Source organism: Kogia breviceps, chromosome 12, assembly GCF_026419965.1.
Source record: "Kogia breviceps isolate mKogBre1 chromosome 12, mKogBre1 haplotype 1, whole genome shotgun sequence".
In the NCBI taxonomy this organism is placed as follows: Eukaryota; Metazoa; Chordata; class Mammalia; order Artiodactyla; family Physeteridae; genus Kogia; species Kogia breviceps.
Window position 1 is genome coordinate 79,263,293 of NC_081321.1, and position 26,385 is coordinate 79,289,677.

The 26,385-nt window shown below is 36.9% G+C and overlaps 1 protein-coding gene across 3 annotated transcripts in view; it reads right to left on the minus strand.

Moving 5' to 3' along the window:
• The window catches only part of CDK17 (cyclin dependent kinase 17), a 100,945-nt gene that overhangs the window by 25,663 nt on the left and 48,897 nt on the right, over positions 1-26,385 (minus strand). The window contains exons 2-5 of one of the 3 annotated variants that reach the window (XM_059082502.2): positions 20,878-21,024; positions 10,908-11,072; positions 7,080-7,213; positions 4,682-4,807 (exon numbers count right to left, since the gene is read on the minus strand). In XM_059082502.2, the coding sequence (XP_058938485.1) occupies positions 4,682-4,807; positions 7,080-7,213; positions 10,908-11,072; positions 20,878-20,995 (543 nt within the window). In that variant the 5' untranslated portion in view covers positions 20,996-21,024. Of the gene's footprint in view, positions 1-4,681; positions 4,808-7,079; positions 7,214-9,058; positions 9,124-10,907; positions 11,073-20,877; positions 21,025-26,385 lie in introns of those variants that run through there. The other 2 variants (XM_067009921.1, XM_067009922.1) reach the window with 2 other exon arrangements.

Here is a 26,385-nt window from a genome sequence, read left to right on the forward strand (position 1 = left end):
GCTGTCATCATCATCATGATACTACCTTAACCCTGTCTGTCCATAATATGCCAAAGGCAAATTAAGTTGTGGGTGGACTTTGAACCTCACTTCCACACCACATAATATATTTATTATTTCTGAGAGACATCAGGACTTGATACACTATTTTCTCACCTGTTCTTAGAAACAAGGACTACATATGATATATATTGGTAAAGTCATGAATGAGGAATCCAAAACTTATTGTTTAGGAAGAGGCAGATTCTTAAAATGTGTATAACTTAAACTTCATAAACTTCAATAAAATGAGACAAACTTTCATATACAGACTTAGTCTACTGAAGCTACACTTAACACTCTTACAAAACTTCCACGGGGCATGCCATCACTTAAGTGCAACAATGCTCTAACAAATCACTATCTGCCTATGGGCTTTCCCACTAATCTAATGTTTAACTCAGTATGTTAAGAGTTAGAATATTCCATTTCTTATCAACTATAACTGAATATTAAATAACATGTCACCAATCTAATAACCAATGTCTTTAACATGAGACAGAATGACTAAATGTAATGTGGTGTTCTGGATGGGATCCTGGGGAAAAAAAGATATTAGTGGAAAACTAGGGAAATTTGAACAAAGTATGGAGTTTAATTAATAGTAATGTACCAATATTGGTTTCCTTAGTTGTGAAAAATGTACTAAAGTAATGTAAAATGTTAATAACAGGGGTAACTGAGTATGTGGTATATGGGAACTCTCTATATGATCTTTTAAATTTTTCTGTAAATCTGTAACTACTCTAAAATAAAAAAAACTTATTTAAATAAAAAGCCAATAGAGGGCCTCCCTGGTGGCACAGTGGTTGAGCGTCCGCCTGTCGATGCAGGGGACACGGGTTTGTGCCCCGGTCCGGGAAGATCCCACATGCCACGGAGCGGCTGAGCCCGTGAGCCATGGCCGCTGAGCCTGCGCGTCTGGAGCCTGTGCTCCGCAACGGGAGAGGCCACAGCAGTGAGAGGTCTGCGTACCGCAAAAAAAAAAAAAAAAAAAAAAAAAAGCCAATAGAAAGGATTCAGCAAGAGAGGGAAACTGACTATACATTAGTGTATAGGAATAACAAATATTCTAAGCATCCTGAGGAGATGGGATAGGAAGAAGGACAATTCCTCAATATTAAAGAAAGGAAAGAGAATTAGTGTAATTCAGAAAATGAGAGGGTTTCTGGTTAGTGGCTTCTCTCTTTGTCATGTAGTGGGAGAGGTCATCTGCTTCGGAGAGGGGAAGAATTAACCAGAGAAATATAATACAATAGGGTAGCCAAGCCATACTGAGAATCCAACTAAGGCTGATGATCATAAATTCATAGAAGAACCAATCAGCCCTATTGTATGTCTTTCTCTACCAGAAATGAACTCTGACTGGTTTCTTATTTCCTACTCAAACAAAGGATTTATGTTATTTTTACTACCCTACTTATAATACACCGCTATTAAAAACAAAAAAAAAACAAAGTTTTATCCTTTTAAAAAGACAAAATTTTATATTTTGTCTTGAAAAACTTTTTTTTAAGATAAAGAGTATATCATCCATGGAAACATGAGCTCTAACAAATGTGAAGAATATTTTTCTTTTCCCATCTCCTTTCCATGCATTCCCTAATCCTTCCCCTTCACATATAAACCTAGGGTATTGAAGAATAATTTTCTAATATACTTCAAAGAAACCATGGCTTTAGTAAGGTAGATAGAAAATGAAAAGGATGAATCAATAGAAACCAAAACAGAGCTGGCATGATTAATCTGAAATCTATAAGCCATTTCAGATCAAAAAGCAAGGGAGGTAGCTAGGAACACTCAACACAATGAAAACTCCAGTCACTTAACATTCATTAGAGGGCACTGTTTTCCTTAATTTCATATACACTGAAAAAGACAGGTCTTAGATGATAGCTTTGGTGATTAAACCATACCTTTAGTCCCAATCTGAAATATTTACTAACTCCAAAACTTATCTTAAGTACTGATCTTTAATAAAAATTGATAACCAAAGAATACTTGCAAGCTAGTAATTAAATGACAAAGTTATTTGAATAAAGAATGTCTTAAGCAGCAATACAAAACTATCATGATCATAAACCTATACCAAAGTCAAGTTGGTATTACACTTTAACCTTGTTGTATAATGGTGAATGTCAAATAACTACCCATCCTTCTAGAGCCAGCTTAAGCACTATCACCTCTGTAAGCCTGTGATGTGCAAAGACATTTTACTTGCTGTCTCTAATTGTCTCATAGTACTTTATATATTCTTCTACCATAGAACTAAAGTCATCCAAAACAGATCCTCACATACACAATCATCTCAATTTATGTCAAAGGTGACAATGCAATGGGGAAAGCTATCCTTTCAATAAGCAGTGCTGGGTCAACTGCTACAGATTGGGAGAAGATATTTGCAAGACTGACAAAGGTCCTTTATATGTATAAAGAATTCCTAACAAACCAATAAGAAAAAGGCAAAAAGTCCAAGAGTAAAGACATAATAGACTTGAACACTTAATTCAAAGAAGAGGATATCTAAATGGCCAATAAATATTAGAAAGGTGTTCAACTTAAGGCATCAGGAAAATGAAAAATAAAACCACAATGAGATAGCACTATACACTCACCAGAAAAGTTTTTAAAAAATTTTTTTTAAAAGGAAGAGGGCGGGCTTCCCTGGTGGCGCAGTGGTTGAGAATCCGCCTGCCGATGCAGGAGACACGGGTTCGTGCCCTGGTCCGGGAAGATCCCACATGCCGCGGAGCAACTAAGCCCGTGAGCCATGGCCGCTAGGCCTGCGCGTCCAGAGCCTGTGCTCCGCAACGGGAGAGGCCACAGCAGTGAGAGGCCCGCATACCACAAAAAAAAAAAAAAAAAAAAAAAAAAAAAAAAAAAAAAAAAAAAAAAAAAAAAAAAAAGAAAAAGAAAAAGGAAGAGGGCTTCCCTGGTGGCTCAGCGGTTGGGAGTCTGCCTGCCGATGCAGTGGACACGGGTTTGTGCCCTGGTCTGGGAGGATCCACATGCCGCAGAGCGGCTGGGCCCGTGAGCCGTGAGCCAGGGCCGCTGAGCCTGTGTGTCTGGAGCCTGTGCTCCGCGGCCGGAGAGGCCATGACAGTGAGAGGCCCGCGTGCCGGGGAAAAAAAAAAGAACAATATCAGAAAATCGAATGGAGAGGGGCTTCCCTGGTGGCGTAGTGGTTAAGAATCTGCCTGCCAATGCAGGAGACAAGGGTTCAATCCCTGGTCCAGGAAGATCTCACATGCCTAAGCCTGTGCACCGAGCCTGTGCTCTAGAGCCCTCGAGCCATAACTACTGAGGCCCGCGTGCCTAGAGCCTGTGCTCTGCAACAAGAGAAGCCACCGCAATGAGAAGCCTGCACACCGCAACGAAGAGTAGCCCCCGCTCTCTGCAACTAGAGAAAGCCTGTGCACAGCAACAAAGACCCAACGTAGCCAAAAATGAATAAATAAATAAATTTATATTTAAAAAAACTGCATGGAGAGCAACTAGAACTCTCATATACTGGTGATGGTAGTGTAAAATGGTATAATCACTTTGGAAACTATTTTGACAATACCTAGAAGAGCTGAATATATGCATACAATCTGATCCAACAATTCCACTCCTAGATACGCAACCAACAGAAATGCTTACATATGTTAACCGAAACACATGAACAGGAATAGTGATAGAAGCAATATTTGATCATAGCCAAAACTAAAAATAACTCAAATGTAAACATCCATCAACAGAAGACTGGATAAAATATAGCATACTCACACAATGGAAAACCATGCAACAAAAAGAACAAATGAATTACATAACCACATGCAATAACCTAAATGAAAAACAAGCACAACACTGAACAAAAGAAGTCAATCACAAAAGAATACACATTGTGTACATACATAATACATACATAATAAGATATTTATTGTATACTATATATATAAACTTGTATAAATGCACATTTTTATATATTTGAATAAAATGTATTTTAATAATTTGTATATTCATAATTATATAAAGTTCAAAAGTTTAAGAATAATCAGAAAAAGAATATAAAATGCATTTTTAAAATAAATAAGAATGTGTATGTAAATGAGAATAAAGAAATCTTTCCTGATATTAAAACACTATAAACATAATATAATCAAAACAGTGGGAAACATATAGGTAAAACTAATCTTTGGCATTAGAAGGCAGGGATAATGGCTAAAGTTGAGGAAGTGAGGGTAGAAAGTGAACAAAGAAGTGGCAGGACAGGTTTTCTGGGATTTTTGGAATTTCATTTATCTGGGTACTTGTTACACAGGTATGTTAACATTACAAAAATTCATGGAGCTATACAATTATGGTTTATGTACTTTTCTGTATATCTAGTATATAGTAATAAATACTAACATACCTAGTACATATTCTGTACATCTAGCATGTATCAGTAAAATTTACCAAAAAATAAAATATACCTTAAATTCTATTCAAATATAATATCTTTAAACCCTTAAGAAGGGAAAATGACAAAATCCAGAAAGCAACATAATAAACTTTAGCTATTCAACAATTAAATATAAAAATTAATATAAAATGTTTATACCCAGAAAATCAAACAACCAGATCTGATGGTGCAGGTATAGTAGACTTAAAAACTTACTAAGGAAGCTCTCCGAGACCTTCGGCTCATTGGTTGATCAAATGGTGGACTGTTTATCTGCAACTTTTCAAGATATCCATCAGGTATTCTGATATCCGCAGGCAGTGACAACCGCTTATTTAAATCCTTTAAAAAAGCAGGAAAAAAAGATATTTGTAGGTAACCACAAACAGAAAAGACAAGGGCATTTTACTTTTGGATTCATGGACTCTAACATATTATTTCTTAGTGATCAACAACTATAAAGTTTTATTGCAATTGTAAAGTTACCTACATTGATTATATATAATATACTGAATGCCAATGTATTTATTTACTGTAAGCAAAAGTATACAATATAGTTTAACAGAAATGGTATTCTACAACCCAGTTATTTCCGAGTCCCTTCACTGATAAATTCAACATGGAAATAATTTTGACATACCATAGTAAGAATAGGCAAAGTCTACCACAAAATGCGATTGGTTTAAATAACCAAGTGGATATTGTATGATTTTGCATGCAAAACAGTGAGACAGTTGAAATATTTTATTATTGCTATGCCAATGGAAAGAAGTAAGTAAAAGGCATTTCTATTTCACTGTATTATGTGAACTGGGAGAAACATAAAAAGAGATCTTGCCTATATTATCACAACAAGAAACATAAATCCTTTAAAAATAAATCCCTACTGTTCAAAATAGTAACCAAACTATGAAACAAAATTGAGATGTACAGGAACTGTATGCATATTTATTGAGAGATATATGGCTTAAGTATAGATTTATATCATGTTCTCAAATAATAAGAGAATTAAAATGATGATAATCCTCCCATATTAGTTTTATATTTTACGTAACCCTAAACAAATCACAGTCAGATTATTCTTGGAATGAAACAAAATGTTTACAATTTATCTAGATGAATAAATAGAAAATATCCAGAAACATTCTCAAATAAGTAGAAGTATAGATGTGGGGGTTCGTGGGTGTTAAGAAAGAAGTCTTTCCAGATACTAAATTATACAATAAAAAAAAACATAACCAAGAGTTTGTCTCTTTGGGGGAAAAATATATATAGCTCAATGGAAGAATGAGAAAGTCCAGATATAGATCCTAATATTAAATAAAATTTTTAAACATATGATAAAGAAAATCACATATATGGTGAAGAAAAATAACATTTTTATTACTATTTTTTAAAATAAATTTATTTATTTTATTTATTTATTTTTGGCTGCGTTGGGTCTGTTGCTGTGTGCAATCTTTCTCTAGTTGCGGCGAGCGGGGTCTACTCTGTTGCGGTGCGCGGGCTTCTCATTGCCGTGGCTTCTCTTGTTGTGGAGCACAGGCTCTAGGCACACAGGCTTCGGTAGTTGTGGCACATGGGCTTAGTTGCTCCGCAGCATGTGGATCTTCCCAGACCAGGGCTCGAACCCGTGTCCCCTGCACTGGCAGGCAGATTCTGAACCACTGCGCTACCAGTGAAGCCCTTTTATTACTACTGTGATATAATTTATACAGTGATATGAACAGATATCAGGTTGATTTCAGTAGTTGAAAATGCTATTTTTACCATTTAGAAACTGATATTGTTTTCTGTAACTGATTCAGAAGCAATCTTTGATCAGTGAAAATACAATCAACCAACAGGATAAATATCCTAATCATCATTAACTCAACAGCACTCAAAAAATAACAATATTCTTATTTTAAAACATGTTCAATTTTTTGGAGAAAATTATTTTAATCTACAATATATATGGAAATAATAATCTTCATAATCAACTTCTGTTCTCAAGGTTATACATAACATTGACAAAGAAAAGGAAATGAGCTCTTCATCCTTTTACATGGAGAAATAACTTATATGTGCTACAGAGATCAGTAGGTGTAATAAACCATAAAGGAAGTGATATCCATATTTATAATATAAAGCAAGGAAAAAAAGCTGGTGCTTATTTTATGTATACCTTTTGAAATCTGAAATAAAATATTTATAAAATTTGTAGTATCTAGATGAATCTCAAAAATAAAATTAAAATATTTTCTACAAAGAAGACTTTCCTAATGTATCATCCTGGATTTCTGAAACTTTTGAAAATCCACATATCCCTTACAGAGACCCTACATAGTATTTTGCAGAATGTTTAAGTATAATTAATGTATACTTGCCTTGGTATAGTAGATAATTAGAAAAAAATAATATTCACAGACTACATTTTGCTAATGCAAAGAAACAACTTTCTTACAGGTGTCACTGCCCTAATCAACATTTTCAAATAGGCATTTATTCTGTTTGACATACATACATATATATATATGTATATATATATATACACACACATTTATATATGCATATTTATACATATATATGTTTACATACAAACACAGGCATATTTGTATTTTTCAAATGGTACCTCCATTGAGATCCGTCTATGTATACGATTTCTAAGACAAACACCCGTAGGTGACTGGACTTCATCAGATGATGTCCCAGAAGCTTGGTCACTCTCACCATCTGATCCCATTTTCAGATTTTCATGAACAATATCTGTATCAGAAAATGAAACATCATTTATCTTAGAATACATGTATTAAATTCTACTATTTCACTTAATTTATTATCACCACAGGTAAGATGTAGACAGCCAACACATAAAAATCATAGCATAAGAAGTCTTTTACATTCTGGGTACCATAGGTGTGCAGTTAATAAAAATGGCACACTTAGAACAAATGTCCTAAAACAGTAGTATAAATCCTTTTATGCTCTCAGATTATGAAAAGTTATACATTCAAGTTATTACCAAGAGTTGAATATTAAAATTAGAGACCGAAAATAACACTCGAGGATTATTTTAGTCAATTCTCTTATTTTCCAGATCTGGAAACTGAGACCTTGAAAGGTTAAATGACTTTCAAAGGTCACAGAGCTTAAAGGCAGACCTAAAATAGAAACCTGGTCTTTTATTTTAGTATTCTTTCCATGAAATAATGGGCTATTGGGTCTATAGCCAAATGAACTGGTTCTTTGAATATTCTTTTTAAATACTGTTTTACAGCTGCTAATGCAGCTTCCCACCCCCCTGTGTTAAAAAACAACAATTCAAAAAGTATTCACTGATTAGCTACTGTGTATCATAACTACAAAACAAGTACCACAAAATCTACTGGGGGCCAAAACATATTTCACTTACAATACAAGGTAGATTATGATATTTTAAAAATAGGGATAAAAGATAAATGGGGGTAGAGGGGAGGGAGATTAATTCCATTGGGGAATATTAAAAACAAACTTGTATACTTGCGTATCTGCTCATAAATTTGCATTTGTCAATCATCCTCTAATTCATCTAGAGCAGCCCACCAGAAACAAATGCTAGATCTCAAACACATCTCTTGCCACCAGTCCTCTCCACAGAATTATTCACTCCCCCCAAAGTATCATGTTGTTTCACACTGCAGTGCTTTAACAAGCTTTTTTTTTCTTATCTGTAAGAGATGCCTTTCTTCATTTTATCAATTTGGTGAACCCATTCTTCAAAACTATGCACATATGTCAGCAGCACTCAGTGAAGTGTTTTCTACTCTCAGACACAGATGACTACTGAACCCACACCTAGCACTCCTACTGCACTGAAAAGCATTTTTTGGTTCACGTTATTTTATACCAAGTTACAAGATCCTTGGGGGAAGAATTCGGCTTATTCACTTTCCTATTCCTAGAACCCAACAAAGTTCATGATACTTAGTAGGTGGCTCAACAAATATTCTACTGAATTAAATATTAACTAAAAAGAATCAAAGAATGGACTAAACAACTGGACCTTTTCCTTCAAATGAAATGTTATATGAAATATCAACATGTAAAATAAATATAGTATTTCATAATTATAAATTTGAACTTTTAGTTAACATTTACTTATACAAATATAAGAACTGTTTAACAAAAAAATTGAACTCCAGGGTCTCATCAAATCAGTCTTAGAATTCATACATTTCTGTATTTTGTCTTGGTAACACATTAATGAGAAAATTATTATTCACACTGATAAGCTGCTGCAAATAGTAATAATGGTTTTTAATAAGCCAATATATAATTTAAGAATATACTTCAATGACACAGAGATTTCTGGAGAAATTTTATCCCATCTGAACAAAATATTAACATGGCAGTGAAAGTCAATGTATTTATTGGGTGACTGATTCCTAATCCAATGGTATTTAATACATCTGAGGCCAAGCATTCTTTACTGCCACACTTTTAAAATGTTAAAGATAATTTAACCATGCCTTCCACTTCCAGCAAAATTTAAAAATCTTCCTTCAAGGAAATGCTGAATTAAAATATACTTTAAAATGTATAGCTAAGTTTGCATGAATATATGTTTAATACCTAGGAAGCAAAGATAAAGAGAGAACTGAAAGTCCAAAGTTGTTATGCAAAAACTGACTCTGTCACTTTCTTGGGATGGGCTTCTTATCTTGGTAAGAATGTGCTTGGATTTAGCAGCCACAATGAGATAAAAGATGAAGCCTGGGGTGTCCCACCTGCAAATGAGAGCTCCTTTAGAAAGGCACAAGACTCTCAAAGAGCTACATCTTCAGTAAAAGGCAGACTTAAAAAAGAAATCTGCTCTTCTGCATGAGGACTACAAAGGAGCATATTAATCTCAGAATATGAATAAATACTTGAGTAGCATCTGACTCAACCAAGAAACAGCTCATGTCATTACCGAGCAGGTATAGTTCCGAAATGAATACCACTTGGTATTTTCATTTCCGTCAAGACAAAAGTGAAATGATGGAGGCTTATGTCAAGACTTTACTAATTTGTCACTGGTATGAGCAACTTCTTTTCTGAATCAGGTAATAGTTTTTGAGTAACTGAAGAATATTACTTCTCAAATGGCTCAATCTTTGTGTAATTCACAATGTAACAGCTACAGAAAGATAACACACTTTTAAATTTAATCTGTATTACTAATATTTTCAACATCACTTTCTTAAGTTTAGACCAAGGATCAGCATATGTGACCTGTTTTTGTATGGCCCTGAGCTAAAAATGGTTTTGGCATCTTTAAAGAATTATTTTAAAAAGATTATGCAATAGACCATATATGGCCCACAAAACCTCAAAAATTTTTACTGCCTAGCCCTTTTACAGAAAAAAATTGCCAACCCCTAGTCTAGACAATCAAGAGAACAATAAATTAAGCCCTCATTTCAAGTGTTTTCCAATTTCTGTGGGGTAAATACTCCATTCATGGCCAACCTCAAGCTACCCACATGGCATCACTGAACATGCAGTTGGGAAATGGGCACACCATGACACAGTATTTTGACTATCCAGATGTAATAGAAATAAATAACCCCCAAAGCATAGACAACAGTAAAGTGTAGTAAAATAATTAGGAAATAATGACTTGAGTATTCATTACCTTTGTTTTTAATTTAGTTTACTTAATTGTAAGTGTATATAATTTAAATTTTAATAATGGCTATGTTTAACAATTAGCTTGCAAAATTTCTGAAAATTTTAACCATCATCTCTCATGAACCAGTGTAAGCCACAGAAAAAACCCCCCTGTAGATAATAAGCTCATCCTCCTAAAATTAACCAAACACATGAGAAAATAATCTGCTATGTCTAGAGTAAGGAGATAAAGCAAGAAGCAGAATAAAACCCTCAGGAACTTCAGTAAATATAATTATGTTATAAGACTATAAAATAATTATACTTAAAATCATTTTAAAAACAAAACATGATAAATAAGAAACCATCAAAAAAGACCAGAAAAATAAACAGAAACTTGCAGATATATATTTTTCCTAGATATTGAAAATGACACAGTGATTAGACATTACAGTGATGTAAAAATAACTCAGGTAATCATATATACTAATTATTACACTAAGCTATCAAATGGTGATAATCTGGAGTTACTAAGTATGAACCTAAATTAAGCACCATCTCAAACTGCTATTCATCTTGAAATCCTGCATCCACCTCTTAAGGGCTTTGTTTTCTTCCTGATGGACAGATTTTCAAATATTACTCCTCTGTAGTGTCAGCACTACTGCCTCTCTAGACCCTTCCATCTTTCTGCTCTCTCTCTTATTCTCAACTTAATTTTTACCTTACAAAAAAAACTAGATAATAAAGGCTGGCTGACTTGCATACAACTAAAACCTAGCTATGGACATAAGCTACAGTCAGAAAATTTAAAAAAAAAACAAATTACCTAATCTGCTTCCATTTCTGGGCATTGCCATGAAGGAGCCAAGGCTTCCTCCAATAACGCTATGTGGTCTCCGCAATGGAGGCTTCTTGAAGGACCCTGTGTACTGGTGGAGGAAGGAATGCATACTGTGAGAGGTTGGAGGTCTGCCATTCTTCACGATAGGTTCTGTGGTTAAGAGTATCCAAAAATCATTCCATCCAGGATCACATGAGAAGGATTGAGAAAGCAAGAGAGAAAAAAAACCAAAAGATTATGATAGAGATCATTACATTTAACCTCATTTCTTTGGCTATGTATATAAAGTACTAGAATTAAAATAATTTCTATGAAGAAATACAGAAAATTCTTCACTATTTGGAATTGATCTAGTAATTTAATTACTGATTTTTAATATTGTCAAAATTGGTTAGCAATCACAAAATTACTAATATAGCCCAAAGATTTCTGATCTGTTTATTTTAATACATCTCAAGACTGTTCCCATAATTCTATGTTTACTGACTGCCTCATATAGGCTTTATGATTAGGCATGCTGTAGAATATAAAAGACATGGTCCTGGCCTGAAGTAACTTATATCCCTACTTGCTAGACATTCAAAACAGTATGTCAAGTTAGTAAATAAAACAGAAGTACTTAAGTACAGATCAATATAGAAGTTCTGAAATTTATTACCTCAAATTTGGAATTTTTTACTATAAAGAGTTTTTTTTAAAAATCATAGGCCTATAACCATGCAGAAACATTACAAAAATACTTTAAAATTATTTAACTCTAAATGAGGGAAATCCTGTTTTATAATGTTTATAGGGAATCTCATGACGCCTTTCCACCTCCAAAGAGCTTTGATAACTGTTAAGGACATGAAGTCTTCTGTGACACACAGTCTTTTATATTAGAATTACGTTTTTACTGGTAGTAGTCAGGAATTTTAAAAAGAAGTGGGCTTCGCTGAGTATCTTCTCCTCTAACATGCAGCTGGCTCTTCTTTTGTAGTCGCTAATCAGGAGTAAGGATTATTTCCTGATGAGGAGATTCCTCTACATGTAAAGGTTTATCAGACACAGAGAACAACGGCAGGACCGGGTAGTTCAGATCCATAGAACAAGAAAGACCATGGCATGGGCTTATGAAAAATGAGCCAAGAAGGCCACTGGGCTTGTGCTTCAACTAATAATGGCTGCCTAAAAGGAGGAGAGAGATAGAGGATGGGGCAAAAGAGCCCTCAAGGATCACACAAGGCCTAGGTCATCAACCCTGGGTAGAACACCAGACTGGAGGTAGGGGAAACGCATAACTAGTAATGCAGAACATCAGTCCATGTCCCATGCCTGTACATTCCTTGGCAGTAGCTAGCTGATCAAAGATTTGGGAATCTTAACCTAAGCCTAGCAAAACAAACAATGATTTAATAATGAATAGGGAGAGGGTATCTGTCATAAACATATAAATTAGTTACAAACACTCAGGGATACAGGCTAGAACTATAAGAAACATCTTCTCTTTCTAGATTATAATATTCCATACCTGGAATCATAATATATAAATATTCTGCCTAGAGACATTTGTTTTAGTTGCTCTCTGAAGTTATCCTGGGAAACATAGCTTTATAGTACTGGGGAATATTGCAAACAAAACAAAACAAAAAACAGAGATCATAAATACATTCAATTATTCAGGGGATATTTGTTGTGTGCTTACCATTTGACAAGCACTCTTCCAGGCCCTGGGCATGAAGAGGTAAACAAAACAAACAAGGTACTACTCTTTGAAACTATAAAATCTATTGAAGGGGATAAAAGATAAGAAACTAATAAATAAGAAAAATATCAGATGACAGGTAATATGCAAAAGATTAAAATAGAGATGTAGTAGAAAATAAATGAGTGGTTATTTTACACCGGAATGTTGAAAAAAGTTCTCTCTGTAGAGGTATTTTCAAAAGAAGTATAAATGCAAGAAAGAGCCAGTCATAGGAAGATGGGTGAGTGGTGGGTTAGAAGATATTCCAGACAAAGGGAAAAGCTACTGGAGAAGTCAGCATGTGGCAAAGAGTTTGACGTATTAGAGCAATGGTCCTCAAACTTTAGCATGTTTCAGCATCACCTTCAAAGACCTGTTAAAACACAAGATTTCTGGGTCCCACCCCGAGACCTCCTGATTCAGTAAGTCAGGCATGGAATCCAAAAATTTGCATCTTTAACAAATTCCCAGGTGATGCTGATGTTACTCGTCCAGGGGTCACACTTTGAGAACCACTGCATCAGAGAAACAGAAAGCAAGTGTAGCTATAGTAATAATTGTGGTGGGAACAGTGTTGTTATTAAGTAAGATCAGAGAGAGAAGCAGATTTATATGTCACCACAGAAGTCTGAGATTTCACTCTGAGATTGGAAGCAGTTATGGTAGCTCTGAAGCAGGAGGTAATATGATCTGATTCATGTTTTAAAAATATCACTGTGAGGGGTCAGGGATAGTGGGAAGTAAGGAGGCAGGGATGACTTATAAAGGTGTAGTAGCATGCGAGGGGTCTCTTTGTGGCAACCGAGTAGCTCTTTATCCTGACTGCACTGGTGGTTACATGAATCCACACGTGATAAAATGATATAGAATTATATTCACACTTTATTCCAATATTAATTTCCTGCGTTTGACAATGTTCTATAGTCACAGAAGGTGTAACCAAAAGGGGAGGGGTTACTGAGAGAAGGTACAAGCAACCTCTCTCTACTACCTTTGCAACTTCCTCTGAATCAATTATCAAAAATTTAAAAAATTTTTAAACATCACTCTAGTTGCTGCTGGAGAACAGATGATAGGAAAACAACAGAAGGGAAACAGGAGGAGACTATTTTATAGTACTTGAAGCAACAAAAAATGGTGACCTGGACTAAGACGAAGAGAAGCGGGCAGATTTAGGATATACTACACAAAGGCAGAACCAGAAGGCCAGCAGACATGGCTGCAAAATTACTTTCATACATACTCTACACACCCCACCACAGCTTTTAGTGATAACCTACATTAAAAATATTTATCCAGGGCTTCCCTGGTGGCGCAGTGGTTGAGAATTCGCCTGCTGACGCAGGGGACACGGATTTGTGCCCTGGTCCAGGGAGATCCCACATGCCGCGGAGCGGCTGGGCCCGTGAGCCATGGCCGCTGAGCCTGCGTGTCCGGAGCCTGTGCTCCGCAACGGGAGAGGCCACAACAGTGGAAGGCCCACGTACCACAAAAAAAAAAAAAAAAAAAAAAAATTACCCAAAGAAAAATTTTAAATCTCCAATAGAGCGACTGTTAAAAATATATGAAATACAGTATGCGATAGGACAATTGGAATAATGTGTCAAGTATGCAAATGACTATCATTAACAGTGAGTTTTTTAAAGTTATTTATGTAGTAAATATATAGGAAACTACAACGGTAGAGGAGGGAAGAACAGGTAAAAGAGAAAATAATCAAGGATAATTCCTGAATTTCTAGCTTTAAGTGGTTTAGGTTAAATGAGGGAAGTTAGAGTAGAAGCCGATTTGGGGGGGAAGAAAATCAAGATTTGTGGTTTGGTCATATGTATTAAATTCAAGGTTCTTATTAGGTATCTATGTGGAGAAGCCAAGTAAGCATTTCGATATGAATCTAAAGATCCACAAAAAAATCCTGACTAGAGAGACAAATTTTGGTGTAGTCAACATTACATAGTAGCCAAAGTCATAGGACTAGATGAGGTCAAATATTCACACATTTCAAGATTATGACAGCAATTAACTGGACAGTTCAGTAAGATAGTAATACTCTGTATTTTAAAAAGAAGTGGAAACCTTTAAGGCATTATGCTAAATGAAATAAGTCAAACACAAGAGGACAAATAGACAAAGGAGAATAGTGGTTACCAGGTCCTGAGGGGAGAAGAGAATGGGGAATTACTGTTTTGTTTTTTTATAATTTTTATTTTTATTTATTTATTTATTTATTTTTTTGCGGTACACGGGCTTCTCACTACTGTGGCCTCTCCCGTTGCAGAGCACAGGCTCCAGACGCACAGGCTCAGCGGCCACGGCTCACGGGCCCAGCCACTCCACGGCACGTGGGATCTTCCCGGACCGGGGCACGAACCCGCGTCCCCTGCATCGGCAGGCGGACTCTCAACCACTGCGCCACCGGGGAAGCCCTATAATTTTTATTTTATATTGAAGTATAGTTGATTTACAATGTTGTGTTACTTTTAGGTGTACAGCACAGTGATTCAATTACACATATACATGTATCCATTGTTTTTCAGATTCTTTTCCCATATAGGTTATTACAGACTATTGATCTTTCTGGTTTTTTATTTTAATTAATTAATTAATTTTTGGCTGCATTGGGTCTTCATTGCTGCCTGCAGGCTTTCTCTGGTTGTGGCGAGCAGGGGCTACTCTTGGTTGCGGTGCAAGGGCTTCTCATGGCGGTGGCTTCTCGTTGCGGAGCACAGGCTCTGGGCTCACGGGCTCTAGAGCACAGTCTCAGTAGTTGTGGCACGCTGGCTCAGCAGTTGTGGCACACGGGCTTAGTTGCTCTGTGGCACGTGGGATCTTCCCGGACGAGAGCTCGAACCTGTGTCTCCTGCATTGGCAGGTGGATTCTCAACCACTGTGCCACCAGGCAAGTCCGGAATTACTGTTTAATGCATACAGTGTTTCAGTCTGGGCAGATGAAAAAGTCCTACATATGGTTAGTGCTGGTGGCTGCACAACAATGTGAATGTATGTAATAACACTAAAACTGTATGCTTCAAAATGATTAAAATAGTAAATTACAGGTTATATATATTTTACCACAATATATTTTTAAAAGTAATGGAAATCTATATGAAAACCTGCACTAGATCTTTCCTATTCTATAAAGTAATTAGTTCCAAGTAAGAACTTCAATGATTTTTTAATATCATAACATGGCAATCATTAGATTCCACTAAGAAATTTGACTTTTTTTTTTTCCCGGTATGCGGGCCTCTCACTGTTGTGGCCTCTCCCATTGCGGAGCACAGGCTCCGGACACGCAGGCTCAGCGGCCATGGCTCACGGGCCCAGCCGCTCCGTGGCATGTGTGATCTTCCCGGACCGGGTCACGAACCCGTGTCCCCTGCATCGGCAGGTGGACTCTCAACCACTGCGCCACCAGGGAAGCCCTTGACATCTTATTTATTTGGATATTCTGATTATGTGAACTACTATGATCAGGAGAACGAATTTCTTAGCCAAAACCTCGTAGCCTTAACTCACTCCCTGGTTCCTAATCCTGCTCTTGTAAGCTCTCTTATTAACCCGATCCTATTCCAGACCCTATATACATCCAATGAAGTCTGTGCTTTCAGCCTCATCCTCTCACAGACCTTGTGCTATTTGGAGGAGTTAGCACTACTTAGAACACCCAATGTCATCCACTATTGTCAAAAACTGTAGTGGTCTCCAACCTTCTTGGCACCAGGGACCGGTTCCGTGGAAGACAATTTTTCCACAGATGGGGGTGGGGTGGGGTGGGGGTGAGGGATGGTTCAGGCAGTAACGCGAGCCATGGGGAGCCGCAGATGAAGTTTTGCTCACTTGCCTGCTGCTCACCTCCTGCTGTGCAGGCCGGGGGTGGGTGGGTGGGTGGGGAGCTGGGGGGGGTGCTGGGGACCCTGATGTATCAGATTACCAGGAGAAAGGGAGAAACCTGGAAATAAGACAATGTCTCACAATGTCCATAAAACTAGTCTTGTTAATTCTGAACAACACGATAAACTGTCCCAGTGCACAGACTGAGGAGTAAGGACAAGAAATTGAATATCTGGAAAACTGGACCATTTCAATCTTTGCCTTTTGGGGGGTTTTTTTGTTCTCGTTATTGCTGCATTTGGAAGCCTCAAATAGTTTACGTATAATAAAACACTACTTTTGCCTTTCTATAAGTGTGATCTATTCTCTTCATCATAATTAGTCACCTGTCCTCATCAAATCAATAATTTCAATACCCTTCTCATTACAGAGTAAGGCTAACTAACTACTTCAAGACATCATGAAATATAACTTTCTGTATGTCTAAAATCATAATAAGACTTTTAGCAAGCAAATCAAGAATCTATGAGAAAAAGATATTTTTCAGATGAACTGTTTTTACTGAGATGAAATTCACTAACATAAAATTAATCATTTTATTTGGTAGATGTACAATGTTGTACAACCATCACTTCTATTTAGTTCCAAAATATTTTCATCACTACCAAAGGAGACCCTGTATCTACTACGCAGTCACTCCGCATTCCCCCCTCTCCTGAGTCCCTGGCAACCACTCAGTTGCTTTTTGTCTCTGGATTTACCTATTCTGGATATTTCATATAAACGGAATCATAGAGTATGTGACCTTTGGGGTCTAGCTTCTTTCAGTTTTCAAGATTCATCCATATTGTAGCATGTATCAGTACTTCATTCCATTTTATGGTTGAATAATACTCCATTCCTGGAATATGTCACATTTTGTTTATACATTCATCTGTTGATGGACATTAGAGTTGTTTCCACCTTTTGGCTACTGTAAACAGTGCTGCTATAAATATAAACATTCATGTACAAGATTCTGTTTGAATACTTGTTTCAATTATTTGGATATATTCCTAGGAATGGAACTACTGGGTTATATGGTAATTCTATTTTTAACTTCTGAGGAACTGAGATGAATTAATGTTTCACAGGGGTTTTTTTTTTAATGAAATATTCAGTGCCTTCTCAGTTACTAAAAAAAAAATCTGATGTGCTCAGAATTCTCTTTCTTTGAAAGTACTTTAGAAAAAAACATTTCTTATATTTCAGTTTGTAAATTTAGTGCAAAAATTTCATTTTATAATTAGGAAAAGCTGTATTAAGGCCAGTATGCTTAAATCAACCAAGTTTGTAAACTTTCAACCTAATTTTAACACACTAACTATAAAATTCAAGATTCCTCTTTCCCTGGGTTCAATCCACCGATCAATCTGTAAACACACTAGCTTATCTAGAAAGGTACTCTAATGCGAACTATAATTATATTATACATTTATAACTGAGTTAGTCTTCACAGTATGACTCATAATTATCAAAATAGAGATAACAGCTCAAATTCTCTTTGGATGGAGATAGAACATGTATGAGTGACAGTGTATGTACATTTTGATACACCAACTGTATCATATGCATTATAATTTTTCCAAGATTTTTACAGTATTATCCCCATTTATGTGTACTTTCTCATTTGATTTGTCCTAGAATATGCATGAGAGACACCTGCCTATATATAATGCAAGAGTAAGAGGATTCTGCTCATACAAGTGACTGAACAAGACAGGAGATCAAAAATTGGTTTAGTTTACTTAAGAAAGTTATAAACTATATTCTTCCTCCTCAAGCCAGCACTGCCACTATATAGTTGTTAGACAAATATCACTTGCTTTACAAACTGATCATAGCGTATGTGAGAAGATCTTTTAAAAAGTATAGTCTATCTCTTCTCATTCATTAAACCATATTCAGACACAGACTGTGCGTGTTACCGATCTTAGGAGCTTTTTACCTTTAAGATAAACTCCATAAATAAAGAAAATGTTGGAACCAGCTATCAGATACTGAAAGATAACCAAAAAGGTAAAGAATCTTTGTGAAAGCTGTCACATGTGCTGTTGTTATACACAGGAAACAAGTAATAGCAGATATAACTGAGAGATAGCCTATGCTACCAGCGATCTCTGCAACCCAAAAGGAATCAACGTCTATTATGACATCTTCAAGTGTTATTTCAAGTAATTCAAAAAACTGAAAGAGGAAACTCAGTAGAGTTTCTATTTTCTCTTTACTAATTCTTAATGTTACTATTAGAATAAAAGTAAATTTTAAACTATGTTCTACTTGAAAAAAATATTTTCAGTGTTTCACCATTCATTATAAATTAAGCATGTTTTAAGACAATTAATACTAAAATATTCTAGGAAATATGCTATGAATCTAAAATATTAATTAGCTCTCCAAAAAGTATGTACATTTTCTTTGACTCACACTTTTTTTTTTTTTTGAAGAGGTTTGTCTTGTAGTCAAATTCCCATCCAGAATGTGTTCCCAGAAAGCATCCATCAAGATGTATTCTGTGCTTACTTTACTCCTGAATATCACTGGCAAATAGCTAGCAAGACTCGTGGATCATAAGAATGAATATACAGGGTTTAATTAATAACAAGAAATCAAAGGGGATCTGAGAGAGAATTAAGGATTTTTCTCCTGGCAAGAGGAATAAAAGTAAGACATTATAATATCAGCTTTGAGATTTGATCCAAATGTAAAATATTTCCCTCCTAAAGTAAATTATATCCAAATAATTATTTTAAATTTTCTACCAAACTCATCTATGTTTCTCCTCCTATATTATGAGCCAGATAACCTTGAGTAAAATAATGACCCTTCTGAGGAAGAGACAAACTGAAGCTTGGGTGGGATAAATTACTTACCCAGAGTCATGTAACTAATAAGTGTGTAAGTGTTTCCCAAATTCCAATCCATGACATGTTTTAAAAACAAATTTATTTATTTATTTTATTTTTGGTTGCATTGGGTCTTCATTGCTGCACACGGGCTTTCTCTAGTTGCAGTGAGCGGGGTCTGCTCTTCATTGCGGTACACGGGCTTCTCATTATGGTGGCTTCTCTTGCTGTGGAACATGGGCTCTAGGCGTGTGGGCTTCAGTAGTTGTGGCACGTGGGGTCAGTAGTTGTGGCTCACAGGCTCTATAGCGCAGGCTCAGTAGTTGTAGCAAATGGGCATAGTTGCTCTGCGGCATGTGGCATCTTCCCGGACCAGGGCTTGAACCCATGTCCCCTGCATTGGCAGGCAGATTCTTAACCATCGCGCCACCAGGGAAGTCCCAATCCATGAGTTTTAACTTAAAAGTCCAGAGCACTTTCCATTATACCTTTCCCTCTCTCACAAGGACAGTTACATTTCATCCAGAGGGGATGAGGGTATTCATGTTTTCACCCACTGCCACAAACCTCTAACAGAAGAACTTCAGGCAGAGGCAAGGAAGAGAATCTGCACATTATGACACACTGGCAGCCATTCCTGTAAGCTCTTTCCTGGTTATTACTATGACATCTCTAGGGCTATCTCAGTTTTGAATATGTAGGCTTGTTCTACAGATTTCATCAGGATTTTTGCATTTTAATCCATTCAATTTAACAAACTTTTTATTTTATATCAATATCTGTGTACTAACTACTTTACACTGTAAAAAGAACTGTCAAACTTGTGAAACATTATATGCCTATCTACTATAATAAGTGCTCTCAATACTATGGATAGATTCTTTGGTCAATATAAAGTAAGAAAATAGTATGATTCACTCATATGATAAACCTTGTCGTCTATGTGGATAGCCAATATATGCATATATAATGTTATATAATGAAATTTCAAACAGGAAATACACAAACTTTTTTTTTTTTTTGACCACGCCGCATGGTTTGTGGGACCTTAATTCCCTGACCAGTGATCGAACCCAGGCCCTTGGCAGTGAAAGCACAGAGTCTTAACCACTGGACCACCAGGGAATTCCCAGGAATCTCACAAACTTACTATGCACTTTTAAGCTGTATTAACTTTGGTTATAAGAATAACAAAATTATTTAAATGTTAATTTAAAAATAGCTACTTAACTAGGATAATATTATACAAAGTATTCTTATTTAAGAACTAATGAAAAATGGAAAGATAAACAGGATAGAGAATTCATCAGGGTTAGAGACCAGCTATAGTAACACTGTTGGAGTAAGAATGGAACATTCCAGTAAGCAAGCAAAAGTTATTGAACTAGGGAAGGAGGCAGAGAAATAAACAGAAGGAACCTACTAGAGACTAATCAGGAAAGTAAATTTACATTCGATTTATCATGTAATTCAATTCTCTCCTCCCCTTCCCTACCCCCTAAATATTTACCATTATCTTTGCTGCTGTTTTCTTCAATAGTCATTTGTTCAGCCAATTCAGACAACGATTCATCAATAGTCTGGCTTCCTCGAAGCGTGAGGGATAGCCTTCTCTTAAATTTTTTCATCCTATCAACTGAATGTGACTTGAAAAATCCTGAAAGAAGAGAACAGAAAGAATGTAAGATTAAAGCTATGAATATCTTACAGCTCCAGAAAAATGTTGTTCTCAGTTTACTGGGAATCTTCAAAATAAGAATAAAATGAGAAATTCTTTTTGTGTGGGGGGGGGGGAGGTACGAGGGCCTCTCACTGTTGTGGCCCCTCCCATTGCGGAGCACAGGCTCTGGACGCGCAGGCTCAGCGGCCATGGCTCACGGCCCAGCCGCTCCGCAGCATGCGGGATCCTCCCGGATCGGGACAAGAACCCGTGTCCCTTGCATCGGCAGGCGGACCCTCAACCACTGCACCACTAGGGAAACCCTAAAATGAGGAATTCTCACGTCCATCAAACATCACAAAATCCAACCCTTCCTTAAAAAGATCCACTCACTTGAATTAATGCCAGATTCATATAGCATCATCAGAAGAGCAAGAATTCTACAAAGCTAAAGACTGAGATTTTAAGCATCACAACTAAACTTAGAAGGATTACAAATCTTCCTAAAATGAGCTTTGTAAAAACCAATTTAGTGAAAATATGTCATTATTTTGATGTGTAGGTTCCATTATTATAAATATCAATCATCATATTGGAACCAGTCAGTGATATCTTTGGATATAACTGAGGACATAAGACAGGTGAAAGAGGTGGGGTAGGGAGAAAATAAAGAATGATACTTGACAATTTATTAAACAGCTCCAACAGAAATTTTCTTTTTTAACTTCTTATTTAGCCAATATATTGGGGGTTTGTTCTTCCCCCACCCTGGTCAGCTGTCAGGAGTCTCCTCCTATTATTATAACAACGCCAAATTTTAGAAGGAAAAAATGAAAGTCAAATTAACAGGTTTCAAATGCCTACTCCATACTAGACACTTTCATGTCTCTGAATTCATTTAGTTTTCCTAATTCTAAAGAGCATACTATACTATCCCATTTTCACAAATAAGCAAACGGGCTCAAAGTAGTTCCCTGACAGAAGGCAAACAAACAATTATCCATAGAACTGAGATTTAAAACTAAGATTGCCATTTACCTTTTCCCCCACATTTTAACATCTCTGAAATCAGGATGTATCACAATTACAGTTAAGTCCCCTACATACGAATGAGTTGCATTCCAAAAGCGTGTTCATAAGTCCAACAAAGTTAGCCTAGGTACTCAACTAACATACGTAGCTATATAGTACTGTACTGTAATAGGTTTATAATACTTTTCACACAAATAGTACATAAAAACAAACACAAAAAATAAAGAAAACATTTTTAATCTTACAGTACAGTCCCTTGAAAAGTACAGTAGTACAGTACAACAGCTGGCATACAGGTGAACAGGCAAGAAGAGCTACTGACTGGAGAAGGGAGAGGAGGTGGGAGATGGTAGAGCTGAAGGATCGTCAGCAACAGTAGACGGAGGGCAAGCTGCAACTTCACTCACGCCTGATGTTGATGGAACACATATTAGCATCTTTGAAAGTTCGCAACTTGAAGGTTTGTATGTAGGGGACTTACTGTAATGGGATGTCAATTATAACTGACAGCTTTCTTTTTTCCTAGTAGTACATACACTAATGGTATAATTCATAGTGGAGTCTTGGATTGATCAAACAAGGTATTTGCTGCCAAAACCAATTCCTCAATTATTTACCTGTAACTTCTTTTCTAATTTACAGTCTTAATTGTGGTGAGCTAGTTTACCAGATTACCAAGCGTACTGTAACCATTACCCCAAGTAAGAGCTTCTTCTAACTCCCCTATGCTAAAATACCTGTTTTACCATCCACCTCTGGATATCTATTTTGAATCTGTAAGTATTTTGCTTATTTTCTCATCCTAGGGCTCTATTCCAAGTAGCTGGGTGTGCTGAACAAGTGAACTCTACATAAGATATTTTTAATGAATAATTTTTGTTTGCTCAAAGGCTTGGGGTAGGGCTTCCCTGGTGGCGCAGTGGTTGAGAGTCCGCCTGCCGATGCAGGGGACACGGGTTCGTGCCCTGGTCCGGGAAGGTCCCACATGCCGCGGAGCGGCTGGGCCCGTGAGCCATGGCCGCGGAGCCTGCGCGTCCGGAGCCTGTGCTCCGCAACGGGAGAGGCCACAACAGTGAGAAGCCCGCGTACCACAAAAAAAAAAAAAAAAAAAAAAAAAAGGCTTGGGGTAGGGTACTGAATACAAATTTATAAGTGATAATGTTATGTTTTACCAACTCTGTTTTACATACTTAAAGACAAATCAATGTTGCTGAATATTTTCTACTAACTAACCTTCCAGGTGACCTCTTTTCAGCTGTGTCTAAACTTCAGTTAAACCGATCTACTGGGTTCTAAATTTTAGTTATTGTATTTTCAATCCTAGAATTCCTATTTGATCCCTTTCTATAGATTCAAGTTCTCTACTGAAATTCTTCACCTTGCCATCTATTTTCATGACTAGATTATAGTATTTTAAAGTTCTTGTCTATAACTCCAGAATTACACAACCTATGAATAACCTGCATAACCTGTTTCTACTGCTGGTTTTTCTGTTGGTCCTGTTGAATGCATAGTAATTGTTTTACTGAATACTACACATTGTACGTGAATGACTGTATGAAAATATGTAAGAAAAAATGTAGAAGCTCTGGATGATATTATCTTCTTCCAGAAAGGATTTAATTTTTTTCTAACAAGCCGTCAGAGTAAGAGATCACCTCAGTGCAATCAGGAACACAGCTGGCTTGAGACTGAGTTTCAGATACTGTAAAGTCTGGCCTACTTCTGTTTGTTCCCACTCCTATGGTGTGGCCTTTCAAAAGATTCAAACTGCAAATCTAGGGCTAAAACAACAACAAAAACCATTGAAAGCTCCACTCAACTCCTTCAGTTGCTTTTTGCTCACCTCTCATACACTGCTCAACTTTTATCCTCTTATCCAAAAGAGCTTAAGAGTTAGAAGATATCTCAAGAGGAAACCCAGCATAGAATACATCTATTTCTCTTCTCTTCTGAATCTTTACTCCTGAAGTCTTGACTGACTCAGAAGCTCTATGATACCTTCAAACTATTTTTCCCTAGTCTGATAGGGAGCCTTAGTCTGATACAAGTTCCTCCCATCACAGGCAGAAATGGACATTCAGATGTGGATTAAAGGAGATAATATATACTTTAACAAACAAGGTGAATTTATAGGAGGCAGTCAGTAAACTTTAAGAGTTGATTCCAACTAAGAAACTTGTAACTATACGGTTGTCCAAAATGCTAGATTCTTTACTTCTCAAAGTCAGCCTTTATATAGCTCTACCTTGACAGTCAGTAATCCACGCCATTTGCTTAAAACATATTAGATATTTAAGGTAAATTGAGTTATCGCCAATCTTCATCTACCCTTTTGTTTCTCTAAGAATTTATACTAGAGACACCCTCCTTTGTATCCAGAATCATCCTGTGCAGTAAAGAGGTAACTCCGCCAGCTTGGGGGGTTAAACTCTGCACATTCCAAAGAAAGGAATCACCTAAGACAAGCTCCTAGGAGATAACCTCTGACCCCTTGCAATATCCTGCCTGATAAATTTCTTTGTATACCTAAAATCTGGGCCACACCAGATAATTTATATTAATAATGTGAATTATGGTAAATCCCTATCTTTGTATGCCTGGGGCTTTGGGCTACACCATATCAGCCTGACCTCAGCAGGGGGGAGGAATAAGGGAAACTGGAGACTAAGTAACTAAAGACAGTCATGTAGGTACTTCCATGCCTATGTAATTGGTCCCCCAAAAAAACTCTGGACACCAAGATTCAGGTAAGCTTCCCTGGTTGGCACCACTTTGCCATGTTGTCATACAGGACAACTGGAGGAATAGAGCACTGTCATGCAACTCCACTAGGAGAGGATAACTGAAAACTCACACCTGGTTTCTCTTGGACTCCACCCTATATACCCTTTCCCCTTTGCTGATTTTAATCCGTATCTTTTCACTGTAATAAAACATAATGAGTTTAAAAGCTTTTCTCTGATTTCTGTGCCCTTTTACCAAATTATCAAGCATGAGAGTATCTTAGGAACCCTCAACACACACTCCTTCAAGAAATCTGCATGCCCAAACAAAAACCCCTAAGCGATAGTAGCTCAGTTACCAACTTTTTGACTCCAATTTTCTCAGTCACGTGGTCACGAATGTCTATATAACTATACAAACATCACCACTTCAGAATCTTGCACATCATTTTTGAAAGTTTGCTGACCATGTACCTGCCTCTTATTTTAGATGACAAGTAAGGATAAAATAGCAAACTATAACAGGCATGTTATTAACAGAATTAATTCACATAACATGGTAACATCCCATTCTGACCATGTATGTGAAAAGTGGTCACTCCAAACTGCCTTGTAATGTAAATAAAAATATGCACTGGATTTTAAAGACAGTATTTTAAAAGAACGTAAAAAATCTATTGTTATATGCATAACATGATTTTGAAAAATTCTAGACATATTTGGTTAAGTAAAATTTATCAATATTTCTAAAACTAACTCTTAATTAAATATACCTGCAAAATACTTTAAAATTCAGTATGGTGCTCACATTATATTTCTATTGGGCAATGCCACTATAGAGTGCCAAGTAAATCTTGATTTTGTGTGTGTGTGTGTGTGTGTGTGTGTGTGTGGTACTCGGGTCTCTCACTGTTGTGGCCTCTCCCATTGCGGAGCACAGGCTCTGGACGCACAGGCTCAGCAGCCATGGCTCACGGGCCCAGCCGCTCCGTGGCAGGTGGGATCTTCCCGGACTGGGGCACGAACCTGTATCCCCTGCATCGGCAGGCAGATTCTCAACCACTGTGCCACCAGGGAAGCCCAATCTTGATGGTTTTAAGTGGGTACAGAAAAGGGAGGGAAAAGGAAATCACATAAGCCTTAACTTTTTCTTCATACAGTGCTTTTGAACAATATATTAGGAGAAATTCTATGTGTTTATAACTCAGAACAGTATGTATTTCCATCAAGAGTGAAGAAAATTCTAGTCTATAAAGTACCTAACTATATGTATTTTCTTTTTTTTTTTTTTTTTTTTTTTTTGCGGTAAGCGGGCCTCTCACTGTTGTGGCCTCTCCCGTTGCAGAGCATAGGCTCCGGATGCGCAGGCTCAGCGGCCATGGCTCACGGGCCCAGCCGCTCTGCGGCATGTGGGATCTTCCCGGACCGGGGCACGAACCCGTGTCCCCTGCATCGGCAGGCGGATTCTCAACCACTGCGCCACCAGGGAAGCCCTATATGTATTTTCTACTCTGTCAGGAATAAGAAAGACATTTCTAATTCATTAACAAGAGGTGCAGTGGTTAAGAATCCACCTGCCAATGCAGGGGACACGGGTTCA